The 13,798-nt window shown below is 40.0% G+C and overlaps 1 protein-coding gene across 1 annotated transcript in view; it reads left to right on the top strand.

The window, feature by feature from the left end:
• The window catches only part of nubp1 (nucleotide binding protein 1 (MinD homolog, E. coli)), a 36,289-nt gene extending 23,471 nt beyond the window's left edge, over positions 1 to 12,818 (top strand). The window contains exons 9-11 of the mRNA XM_056258176.1: positions 3,942 to 4,044; positions 4,350 to 4,433; positions 12,353 to 12,818. Of these exons, the coding sequence (XP_056114151.1) occupies positions 3,942 to 4,044; positions 4,350 to 4,433; positions 12,353 to 12,402 (237 nt within the window). The 3' untranslated portion in view covers positions 12,403 to 12,818. The remainder of the gene's footprint in view (positions 1 to 3,941; positions 4,045 to 4,349; positions 4,434 to 12,352) is intronic.
• The last annotated feature ends 980 nt before the right edge of the window (positions 12,819 to 13,798 follow it).

Below are 13,798 nucleotides of genomic sequence, written 5' to 3'. Positions count from 1 at the left end.
CGAGACCAAACCAAGACCAAAGACCGTCAAGGCCGTGACAAGACCGAGAGGTCCGAGACCAAACCAAGACCAAAGACCGTCAAGGCCGTGACAAGACCGAGACAGGTCTCGAGACCAAGACCGGTCTCGAGACATACATCACTAGTAGCTATACATTAATTGTATGTAGTATATTTTCCCAATAGGTTTTAAGTTTTGCACACACCCAAAACTTATGTGATAATGTGACTACCTTTACTTTAAATCCCAGCATTGCAACATTCTGAATAGGAATCACTTATGTAAACATCTTGTGTAATCTCTCCAGTATGTAATGTTAAAGGTACAATATATAAGAAGTTTGTATCAAAATATCCAAAAACCACTTGCACAGTGTTATACATTTCTTTCAATTGTGTACTTTCATTATCCTAAATTTTTCCAAGAATTTGTAAATTCAGAGAAATTCACAATTTTAAATGGTGCCCGTCACTTGACGCCTGTCAATGTCGTAATATCCGCGTTATCCCTGGTTTCCGCTCGTACTACCATAGTAACCCTGGCGACAGATGTGGACAACTGCGTAATGTTTAGCAGCACACTGTTGTTGTTTCGTTCAAACATTATGGATCTTGGCAAGCAGACTTTGGGACAAAAGGAGAACTAAAACGAGGATCAATATCGGTGTGGCGTTTTCGAGATGCCGAGAGCTCCACGTCCGCGACAAACTTGGAATTGACAGAGATGCCGCTCTTGTATGTACTTTATTAGACAGGTGAGCAAATGTTCATAAAACAAATCAATGTTATATATCTAAACATGATGAAATGTTAGAATATGATGTTGATCTAGCTTACTGCTAGTCTCATACAGCCAACAAACTAATACATAGAATAACATTGTAACTTTCAACACACTCAAATGCTGTTTAGTATGACAGTGTAACGTTCGACCAAGTGAAACAGCGTTGTGTTACCTCACAAGCTTAATTCGTCTAATAAACTGACCTGTGCAATAGTATCCAGCTGCAGACCCGCAGCACCACCAGTTTCAGAACCGGAAGTAAGGGGCGGAGCTTACGTTCTAAACCGAGTAACCCCACCTAACGTTTTGGAGCGTAATTTGCTTAGACACGAAACGGCTTGCTTTTATTACACACGAAACGTCATACTTTATACGCATGTTATAATGATACATTAAGGTACAGTACAATAAGCATTTTAAAACATTGATTTTGTGTAATATAATTGTATAGTTATCCGTGTTATTGTATTATGAGAGTTACTTCCTGATCATGATGGTGAAAAATAATGCTTGAAACTTATGGGTATTTTATATAAAATATACTTTATTTCACAAAAACATGTGCAGTATACATTTTTCTTTATGTAAATTAATGTCAAAAATCTAAAAAAGAGAGAGAAAATTCAGCATTGTTTTAAAAGAAACAATAAAAATGTATACAACAAATGACCAATTCACCCCTAGGCCCATTTTATCATGACAATCTTGTATAGATTTAACTTACAATGTATCAAATGAGGAACTCACTCTCAGGCCCATTTTGTCCTTACATTCTTGCAAAAATAACTAATGCAATAATAATAATTCCGCCCCTCCCTCACTTCCGGTTCTGGCGCTGGGGTTCTGAAACTGGTGGTGCTGCGGGTCTGCAGCTGGATATATCTCGACCTGTGTGAGTAGTAATTCAGCACTTGCAGGTAGTTCGGTAGAATTAAATTCCTTTATATCCGCGGGACTCGCATGTGGCGCTGATATCTGTCTCTCATTAGCAATCGCGACTTGCTTCATACCACAGTCATGAAAAAAATATAATAATGAATAAAAAACATGCATTCACTCATCCATAAACATTATTTCCCCTTAAACATTATTAACGTTAGATCCATCGGCATTACGACAACTTCCATGATTCCACACTCATTTACTGCGTCATCAATCTACGCCTTTGTTATTGTAAGAGGTTAGCGACCCCTAGCGGCGAACAAATTACATATTGTGGCTTTAAATTGAGTTAAGCTATGTCTGCTCTTACATGAACATCTTAAGGATTTTTCACAAATAGATTCCCAAGTGTCTAGTTCAAAGATACACTCCAAATCCTTTTCCCATCTGGATTTAGAAGATGGTGTATCCTCTCCATGAAAATCAATGAGATTGATATGACATAAGTCCTTAGACCCTTTTTTCTATTCCCTTTCATCCCTTTTTATAATGTTAGCTGTTGAACTTGGAACTGGAAGAAAAGTGCAATAAATTACCACCTTGTTGTGTAGCAATATAATGCTGCACCTGTAAATCCTTATAAAGGAACTTTGCACTCAATTGCTCAAATGTTATGAGTATATTTTCCTCATACAAATCACCAAACAATTGAATGTCTTTGTGTTATTCCATCTCTACGTGCATCCAAAAGATCAGGATTATTGTGAAATTGAGTGTTGTTATACTGTATATTGGCAATAACCATTTGCATTTTTCCTGATATTCACCTCAATCTATATGTGAATCTGACAAAGATATTGCTGATCTACTTCAGTTCACAACTGTCATGGTTATGGACTTCTAGATTCTATTTAGCTTGCCTTAGTTCCTGTTTCTCTGCTCCGTTTAGTTTTGGTTTCCTTGGTTACTGGTTATCTCATCGTTTGGTTTTATGGTTGCGTATAAATATCACCTGTCAGTCAGTATGTTCGTCTTGTATTTAAACTCCGTTATGTTCAGTCTCTTGTCGCTTGACGTGTTCAGTGGTTTGTGATTTCTCCTACGTTTCCCTGTGTGTTCCTGAGCGTTAAGTTTAAATAAAGACTATTCTGAGTTCATATTCCGTCTCGTCAAGCGTGCTGCTGACCAGGCTGTTACAACACAGGTCAGGGGAATTAATAATGCCTTATCATCCCTAGCATGATGGTTTTCAATTTTTATCTATGCAGGTGTAGAAGCACAGTTCATCTGCCATATTCATACCACTCTCATTTGCACTTCCCAAAAATAAAGTAAAAAATCTGAGTTGTAATCCTCTTTTGTTAAATGGCAAATGTAATGTCTTAAAGTAAGCTTTTATTTAAATTTTTATTAAGATTAATATTTTTATTCAGCATGCATACATTTAATTGATCAGAAGTGACTGTAAAGTGGCCTTATTTATAATGTCACAAAATATTTATCACTGAACTTTCTATTCATCAAAGACGCAGCACAACTTTTCAACTTTGATAATAATAAGAAGAAATGTTTATTCATCAAATCAGCATATTAGAATGATTTCTGAAGAACCATGTGACACTGAAGACTGGAGTAATGATGCTGATAATTCAGCTTTGCATCACAGGAATAAATTACATTTTAAAATATATTCAGTATTATACAGTATATACAGTATTTAATGTTTTCACTGTATTTTCAAATAAATTGATGCCCTGGTAAGCATAACAGACTTCTTTCAAAAACATAAAAATGTTGCCGACCCTCAAACTTTTGAATGCTATTAAAAATCGTTATTTGCAGATGTCCACCGAGAAGTAGCACTCCCCAATTTCTGAACAAACTGTTCTTTTAGTAGCATCTTTTAAATGAATATGTTGATCCAGTTCACAAATGCACGCAGAATCATTCATTCACCAATCTGACTGATCCGGTTCTTGAGTTCTGTCTCAATGCTGCAGTCGCTAACAGATCACTGGACAGATAGATTGTCAGGGAATAACAACTTAAATTCTGTTCTCTTCATCACACAAAGCTGTTGTGTAACTTCAGTAGACTTGGGTTGTGTGGACTACTTCATTATGATACTTTTGCATCCTTTTTGAAAGTTCCATTGTACTTGCATGGAAAAAATAAATCAAATCATTTGTGTTACAGAAGAAAGGAAGTCGTACATTGAAACGACTGACCTGTCACATTATGTGTTGTTATTTGATACCCTTTGTCTCTATTTACAGAATACTTCACAGATATTTCCTCCGACCACAGGAGGAGCACAGAGAATGTGTGAAGAACTAAATCTCCCTCTTTTGGGCAGAGTACCCCTGGACCCACGAATAGGTACAAGAAGCTTAATCTTTTACCAAGGAAGAGAATGTTTTAAACCAGATTAAATAGTAATGAAATGCTATTCTACATTTGTTCCGCATTTAGTATTCAGGATATGAGGAAGTTTAACAATTTACACCTTAGCACTGTGGTGCATCCCGTTTCTTGATTTTGTGAGAGTGTTTCCTTGTTTTATATTTACAGCGTGTAATCAAGTACAAAAAACTCCCTTCAGTGGTTCCTCTTAAACATGAGGAAAAGTCAGCAGCCAGCAGTTTCTAGTTCTCAAAATGTACTTCTGTATTTTGCTTTTCAAGGGAAAAGCTGTGACGAGGGAAAGTCTTTCCTAACTGAAGTTCCAGAATCTCCTGCAGCAGTGGCCTATCAGAGCATAGTCCAGAGTGAGTCATCCAAAACGCCAGCAAGCCTTTCTTTACTTACCTGCCCCACGCATAAACTAAGGAACTGACATAACTAACCATTCTGGTAATTCTGCTTTAGTGTGTTACCTAACAATCCTAATTAATGGTTAAGACAAACCAAGAATTGCCAGGGGGAAATTCTAGAAGTGCCGTCATCGTAAAAGACGCGCATCCTTGCCGGGTACGGTGTCTGGAACTTTATTTGTTTTTCCTTTAACACTTTCCTGGCTTCGGCGTACTTCCCGCGTTTCTTAAGGACTTCAGGAGGGAAGTCAACATAGAAGCGGGCGTCGTTGCAAAACACTTATTTTTTCTGCCAAGCTCTGCGAAGCACCTCCTCTTTCGTGCAATAGCTCCCGAACTTGACTACTATTCGTTCGGGTCACATGATGTCATTGTAGCTTTGCGCCGCCATCTTTACGACCGTCGGTCTCAGTAATGCCTGCAATATGTTGTGCAGTTGGCTGCAACAACAGCCGAAAGAGGAACCCCGAACTGGTATTTTATTCAATACCAAAAGAAAAGGATAGATAAAAGAAGTGGTTAGCTGTCATTCAAAGAGATCATTGGACACCCACGTCTCACACCTTACTATGCAACACACCCGACCCGAAGCGTGCAGCCATGCTGACGTTGTTAACATTAACAATTTGAGAACAAAGTATAATTTGCACGGTTTTGCGTGATATGATAACTTATAAGCAATTGTTAGATTTAATCAGCACGATTTACTGCAATGTCAAAACCAGAACAAAAGTGGATGGTTCTTGTTCAGATGACATTTTCCGGTGAAAATTATTATGTTGGTCAATGGTCATACTTCCAGTGTTGTGTACTCGAGACTCGGACTCGGTCTCGAGACCATATTTTAATGGTCTCGGTCTTGTCATGGACTCGTGTGCATTTTGACTCGGAATTGACTCGTACTCGAACATATTAGGACTCGGACTTATTCCCGAGTCCACTCGAGTCCCATTCAAAATATGTCATGATTATTACTGTATGTTAATATTTCTTTAAATTGTTGTTTGATTGAAACGTCCAATGATTGCTGTCATTGCTGACTTTCTTGTGCGCAACTGCGCATGACTTGAGACTATAACGTTCGCGGCGCGCAAATGCAGCAGGACCCAGGTCAGATGTGATGTGGAGCCTCTAGCTCAACTATGTATTGAAAATGTCTGCCTTATTATCCATAATTCAGTTTGCATATAAGAGCCACACAGAATTCGTGTGCAATAATGTTGTGTGTAAGAGCACTTACTGATTGTAATAATTGTAAGTCATAACTGTAATAAAATTACCTTTACACCACCTACTATGTGGCCTTTTTACCATTACAGTGTACATGATTCCATGGTATATTTGATTTACTGTTTGAGTATGGTGCCAATTTTATTGCTACCACCAAATATTTTACATATTCTTGAAGATATCTTTAGGTCTGGTTTCAGACCCAACCTTAGGTTATCCAATCTCTCTCGACTCGGACTCGACTCTCTATGGTCTCGGTCTCGACTCGGACTCGACCCTCTATGGTCTCGGTCTCGACTCGGACTCGACCCTCTATGGTCTCGACTCGGACTCGACCCTCTATGGTCTCGGTCTCGACTCGGACTCGACCCTCTATGGTCTCGGTCTCGACTCGGACTCGACCCTCTATGGTCTCGACTCGGACTCGACCCTCTATGGTCTCGGTCTCGACTCGGACTCGACCCTCTTTGGTTTCGGTCTCGACTTGGACTCGACTCTCTATGGTCTCGGTCTCGACCCTCTATGGTCTCGGTCTCGACTCGGACTCGACCCTCTATGGTCTCGGTCTCGACTCGGACTCGACCCTCTTTGGTTTCGGTCTCGACTTGGACTCGACTCTCTATGGTCTCGGTCTCGACCCTCTTTGGTCTCTGTCTCGACTTGGACTCGACTCTCTATGGTCTCGGTCTCGACCCTCTATGGTCTCGGTCTCGACTCGGACTCGACCCTCTATGGTCTCGGTCTCGACTTGGACTCGACCCTCTTTGGTCTCGGTCTCGACTCGGACTCGACTCTCTATGGTCTCGACTCGGACTCGACCCTCTATGGTCTCGGTCTCGACTCGGACTCGACCCTCTTTGGTTTCGGTCTCGACTTGGACTCGACTCTCTATGGTCTCGGTCTCGACCCTCTATGGTCTCGGTCTCGACTCGGACTCGACCCTCTATGGTCTCGGTCTCGACTCGGACTCGACCCTCTTTGGTTTCGGTCTCGACTTGGACTCGACTCTCTATGGTCTCGGTCTCGACCCTCTATGGTCTCGGTCTCGACTCGGACTCGACCCTCTATGGTCTCGGTCTCGACTTGGACTCGACCCTCTATGGTCTCGGTCTCGACTCGGACTCGACCCTCTTTGGTTTCGGTCTCGACTTGAACTCGACTCTCTATTGTCTCGGTCTCGAACCCTCTATGTATGGTCTCGGTCTCGACTCGGACTCGACCCTCTATGGTCTCGGACTCGACCCTCTTTGGTCTCGACTCGGACTCGACCCTCTTTGGTTTCGGTCTCGACTTGGACTCGACCCTCTATGGTCTCGGTCTCGACTCGGACTCGACCCTCTTTGGTCTCGACTCGGACTCGACCCTCTTTGGTCTCGACTCGGACTCGACCCTCTTTGGTCTCGACTCGGACTCGACCCTCTTTGGTCTCGACTCGGACTCGACCCTCTTTGGTCTCGACTCGGACTCGACCCTCTTTGGTCTCGACTCGGACTCGACCCTCTTTGGTCTCGACTCGGACTCGACCCTCTTTGGTCTCGACTCGGACTCGACCCTCTATGGTCTCGACTCGGACTCGACTCTCTTTGGTCTCGGTCTCGACTCGGACTCGAGTGAGCTGGTCTCGACTACAACACTGCATACGTCCAAAAAGAATAATCTGTGATTCTGAATGCCAGTATCCACACCGGCGCGGGGACTGACAGCCACACAAACTCCTCAAACATTGTGTTCATCCGCGCTGTGCCGTGCCGAAGTACAACTCACGTAAAGTTGATAATTCCGCGAATAACTGCAATTGCAGATTTCAAACAGAGATGGCGACAAAGAGGAAAAACTGCCGACTGCAGCTTTAAATGTCCGTTTTGGAGAGTATTCACGTAAAATATGTTGGTTATGTCTTAAACAGAGTTGTCATATTACATAACTCCTGACACAAATTAAGACAAATGCTGAAACTTGAGTCTTATATCTTTTTTAATGATGTATTAGTTTGTCAAGGTTATAACATTACATCTAATAGTAACTTTAAACCTATTTAAACAAAGAACGATTCAGTGTGTCGGCGCACTGGTGAAGCTTAATGGTGGAGGTTAGCCTGGGTTTTTCGGTCCATTTTTGCATTTTTTTATTTACTGAAGGCTACAAATTGTATTATATTCATTATCAATATGTACACATTCATTAATTATCTTTTGCCTAACGTGATGAAAACGGTTTGTTAACCGGGTACCCCCAGGATCCTCCAACTTAAGTTCAAGGCTTTTTAAGACCTTCTTAATACCATTTCAAATGAAATTCAATGGCAACTTCGTACCCATTGCGACAGAAGTATGAGGGGAAAATGTCAAATCTGTATAAATTTTAAACCCTAGAAAATAATTATGTACAAGTAGGCTACTTGAATAAAACATTTTATTTAAATGATCAGTTATATTTAATACATACGCAACCGCGTTGTAGCGCGCACGACGCACGTGTGTGTAGGCCAGTGTTAATTTTGGCAGCCATTTTTGATTTAGTCTTCTTCATCTTGCTCGAAAATGCTTATTGGTCTTAGTCACATTTGAGTCATTCTGTCTTTCATAGTTTTAGTTGACGAAAAGTCTTTGCATTTTCTGTCAACTTTTAGTCATAACTTTTAGCCAAACTTCAGTTACTTTACTTTTGGTAGCTATTTTATAGTCTTTAGAGAGAAAATGTCATAATAGTTATTCTCTCTAGGCCAATTCAATTAAGATTATGAGAAATTATTGACATTGGACTCTTTAGCAGTAGCACTTGTGCAATTCTACATATCCCTTTTCCTTAGTTCCGTGGTTCTCCAATTTTTTAGAGTGCCGTACCCCTCTTCCACTTAGACTGCAGTCACACCTTTTCCATTAAGGGGCAATATTTGCCCCCTTTAATAAATTTTTCCATTTAATTTTTTTTTACCTTTGCCTATTTATTGAACATTGTTTTATTTAAGGCATAATTTATTTTTTTAAAGGTATTACAATGTTAAAAATCGTTTAATATTAATCAAAATATTATATTAAAATCGCCAGTAGGTGGCGGTAACTCATTGTCTTTATGTGTGAGTCATCGAGTCATTCATTGAATCTCACGATTCGTTCAAAGCCACAGATTTCGTCGCAAAATAGATCAATAAGCCTGACTATACTGTTTTAAATGTAGTAAATCACTTAATGTTACCCTTTTGTTTTGTTTTTTAACTGTTGCATAAAATCAATTTGAAATAGTGTGGATATTCGGGAAACATTGATTGATTGCATCAACATTAAAAACACTGCTGGATATCAGCCTGCATTTTGTTTACACAAACAGCGCAAGCGGCTCGTGACAGAACATAGACCGACTGAATGACACTTCAATTTAAGTTGAAAATCTCAAATGAAGATTGCTGAACTCCAGCTTGTCTGTTTTCAGATCATCCGCGCTTCCTGAGCAGTGTAGAGAGCGTGCGCATGGTTGCCAGATACTATTGAAAAGACATGTTCTTTTAACAGAAAAGCTCTGATTTGGGGTTTAAATTATTGAATTCTGGCATTTGTGGAGATGGTCCTCACTGCAGAACACGAAATCCAGGGGGAGGAGTTGGATCCAGATATACATATACCTAAACCTACCCATCTCCACCCCCTGATCCCTAACCCCACCCCTAATCCTACCCATCTCCACCCCTTAGATCTGGATCCAACTCCGCCCCCTGGATCTCGTGTACTGCAATGAGGTGCTACTGCATTTGTGGCCACAGCAGATTAAACTGAAACTTTCCCATTTCAGATGACAAACTACGCTTGGCTACTATCTTGTTCTGTAACTCACTTGCCTAGTAACCACAGCACGCTTTCGCGCTTTCTGCTATGACGTGGAGTGAGAGGTCATGCAATTCAACGTTGCATGAATTTTTAATTAGTCTGCATTAGTAACAGTTAATTTTGTTATGGTATGAACTTAATCCTATTAAAGGCAAAAAAAATATAATACCTTTGTAACGAAATCCAAGACTTTGTATACCAAATTCAAGGCTTTTAATGCCTTAATTTGAGATTTTTTTCAATGCTTTTAAGATCCCGCGGGTACCCTGGTTAATGTGTCTTGTCCCCTCACAATGACAGTAAACTAATTATTAGGCTACATTACATGAGTCACGTCACATAGTGGTCTATTTTCAGTTCAAAATGGCGAAAATAGACAAAAGTTTATTAGTTTGCCTGATTATTTTTGTGATTCGTTTAACATTTATGACCTAAAAACTGTCAAATAGGAAATGTTTAGTTTAGCAACTTACATCTTATCTCGCACTTGACCGACAGTAAACTGAAGCACGTCAGTCGCTCTGCTAAAATTCGCTATGTGAACATAAAGCTACTTTGATTTGATTGGTCATCTCAAATATTCTGACATTGAAGAGCAGTGACAGACCAATGAGGTTCAGATGAACACACACACACACACACACACCCACCCACCCTGTCTTCTGTTTGTTCTGACGTGCTCGGCGCCGCTGCGGAAGAACGCGCTGATAACAAGACTGAAGCGAACACAAAGGCTTATCTCATATTTAAAGATTGAAAGGGAGAAAACAGGACAGAGTAACACGGCGGATATTGCTCATATAATTTTTTTTGACGACGTAAGGCGGCAAGCGTGTGCTGCTTAGGCGGCCGCCTTAGTTTCAAAGTGCTGCGGGAAACCCAGATATTGTAATGCATCGGTACTCTTGTAAGCCTTCAAGCGATCACCACTGTATGGGGAGGGGTTATGCACAAGATGTATATATATATCATGGTAGGCAAATTGGGGCAAGTCTGGGGCAGATAATAATGGACAAAAGAAAACTGGGGGTAACAAAGGAGCCTAAAATTAAAATTTTCGCCAGGTATCTCTGTCTCTCTCTCTCTCTCTCTCTCTCATTCAAATGGGCAGTTTGGGCGGCCATACCGGGCGAGATTGGTCGTAAATATGGCGGCGTTCTATTTGGTAGTGACGTAGGTGGCATTTGCCACCGTGGCTTTGCTTGCGGATTGTTGGGCTTCGGTGCTAATCCGCGGTGTGCTCGCTCAATCCCCCAAGTTCTCTGTCACTGGGAAAGTCGAATGCACTTTTCAACAGATTATCCAGAAAGGCAACCATATCAGTGCCTTCTTTATCTTCGGATATTCCGTAAATCCTTAAATTGTCTCTGCGCGCACGGCCTTCTTGTTCTATTAACCTGGCTTCCAGGTTAGCCTGGTGCTGTGTTAGTCGCTTGATTAACGTTGATGTTGCAATTCTCCCCTCTGCCTCATCCAGTCTATCGTTTATTCTCTTCAGTTCTTGTTTAATTTCGGAAAGCTGTACCTTATTGTCCCTTCTGAACTCCCGGAGTTCATTGAGAATACATCGCAGGCTAACTTCGGAGCCATCCTCACAATGTGGAGACGAACTCGGGAAGCTACTTCTGCTACCTTGCCTCACTTCAGGGTCATTTTCGATCATGTTCATCGTTGTCCTACTTATAGTAGTAACCCCTTTCTCCATTATTACACAAAGTATACACCAAGGTTTACAAAACTACGTTTTTTGGGGGTTATTTCACAAAACCGTCGGAGAGCTCGAAAATTAGGCTGTCATCCTCTTGGTGGCGTAACCGGAAACCTTATTTTTTCATTTTATATATTTATTTAAAACTACTTTTCATGCTAGATTAATTTTATGTTAGACAATGTTATGAGTAACCAGATTTAGTAAAATCTGCCCTTATGCTGGGTGACCAGGCGCCGATAAGTACTATTGCAGATGTGAGGAGAATCCTACCAAAGGTGTGCTGAATTACTTGTCGATTTCTTCACTGACATATTTATCGCATCCATCAACTACGCCACTGTTCCAATTATCCGCCGACTTTGAAACATCGCCAGTATTCCTGCACACATAAAAGAGAATGCCAAAACAGCTAAACGGCAACTGTTCTTTGACCTCAGTTTAGCATTAACCAAATCCTCATTAACAGTCACTTAGCTTAAACACAACAACCTGCAACAAGGCCTTGATTTTCAGAGCAGAACTCCCCTTTATGTTGGTGCTCTATATGGCTATGCACCGAGCAAGGAAGGAAGTATTTAATATTGGTGGCACAGCAGCCCCTGCTCTTCCTATGGAGGCTTCAAGAGATCCAGCCAGTATCAGGAAAGACCCCTGTTAAATGACATGAAACTTTGGATTCATGGACAAATTTGCCACAGCTACATAATGCTATCATGGACCATACTGGACCAGGAGTGTTTCTAGCATGTTGCTGAATCCTTGTCATGAAAATTTTGTCCCAAAGGGCCATTAATATTAGAAAGGTGTATCTATTAAAATGGCCTATGAGAGTATGTTTTGCATAATGTTAGAGAACACTTGTTGAAATAGACAATATGCTTTGTTTTAAAAAAAAAAAATGGATCTCAAGGAAATAGTTTAGATTCTGAGAGTGCACTCCCTCCCCTCCCTCCCTTTTTTCTTTTTTAAAGAAGTAGATTACAGAAGTGTGCATTCTTTAGAATCCGGATATCTTGCTATTTTGACCTAATGTTTAGTAAGTTTGCTGTTGTTACGTGCTTGGCCTTCATTTGTGCTGACAATAACAAATTTTGTTTTCTTTACTTTCACAGAAATTCGAGATTACTGTTCTTCCCATTCCGCATCAGATGATCCTTGTTGAAACGGAGAACGTCCAGCCAGATCTTTAGGCAGCTGGGATATCCTATGAATTCAGACAGCAGTGTCATGTGATTGGCCAGTCACAAAAGAAAAGTTATGATTATCTGCACAATACTCTGTCACATTTAAAAATTAATTTACAGGAAAATATAGCCTTTTAAGACTGGATAACCAGTTTTTTTCAAATCACAGATTTCGAAAAATATTTTTTTGTGAAGGGAGATTTGAAATATAGTTTTGTAATTTCTAAAATAATGTATCTAAAAAATAATTCCTGTTTAAAATGGATTTAAAAGTAGAGCTCAACGACACATGTCACACGGAGCTGTACGTGAATCCAAGTTTGCAAAGTGCAAATGATGAAAGTGAAACAGAAATATAATTATTACTGTAATTAAATGGACATGTTTCAGCAGACCAGGAAGAGTTATGATGCTTTATTATCAGAAAACTTTTTCCTGTCATTGAGTAGAAAAATGACTAATGTTTAATTTGGTTTTGAATGCTTTGTAAAAAATTGATAATAAATTCTTTAAGACATCTGGTCTGATCTTTACTAAACCTCTAATTTGTTTTATATTTTTTTAAATGCAACATATGCAAGAGCACCTAATGGCCACTCACCATTAAACCTTTTTTGATTGTTCTGTGTTATATATCAAAACATTTCTGATATATGTCAGAGCATTTATAATGTCCTTCATGTATTATTCATAGTGCTACCGTAAGTACTTATATTCAAATCAAGATTTTAGGGAATTCCCATTTTCAAGGTGTTGTCTGCTAGAGCAATGTTTGTTTTCTTATGAGTCACTGTAAAGTATTAAGGGGTCTTTGGGCTGCATCCGAAAGCCAATTGATTTCCTTTCATCCACAAAATTGTGAATGAGAGAGACCGGAAATGCAAGCTCATGCGAATTTCGATGCATTTCAAAGTTTGGTCGATTCTGTCTTGCAAATTTGTTTTTGATTGAAGACGTATGCCTAAAAGAAGATTGATATGTCACGCCATGACCACTTAGCTGATTTTAAAAGAACACAAACTTTAAATCTGTAGCATTGCTGCGTTGCTGTAAAGTGGAGTAGATTGTATATTTTTACATTTTGGATGTATTATGTTAAATTACGTTTCCAGATTACAATTGTTGTGGTGTCTGTGTAGATATTTCACGTGCTCAGTCTAGTGTGACAGCTGCTGCCTTTAGCACAATGCAGTAGTATTTCTTTGTGTATTTGGATGCAAATCACTATCAGACTAGCCACTGGCACAGCTTACCCCGAACCATCTGCCACACTTGATCACACAGCTGCCATTTTGGGTGAAATAATTGGCATTTATAAGTTTATTTACACTTTTCATTTGCTTCATCACATGCCATTTTTGCTCTTAACACCAA

The sequence above is a fragment of the Rhinichthys klamathensis genome, unplaced genomic scaffold (assembly GCF_029890125.1).
Source record: "Rhinichthys klamathensis goyatoka isolate OS25496 unplaced genomic scaffold, OSU_Roscu_1.1 h1tg000149l_1, whole genome shotgun sequence".
Classification (NCBI taxonomy): domain Eukaryota; kingdom Metazoa; phylum Chordata; class Actinopteri; order Cypriniformes; family Leuciscidae; genus Rhinichthys; species Rhinichthys klamathensis.
The sequence above is the reverse complement of the archived record's forward strand: the minus strand, read 5'-3'. Positions and strand labels throughout refer to the sequence as shown.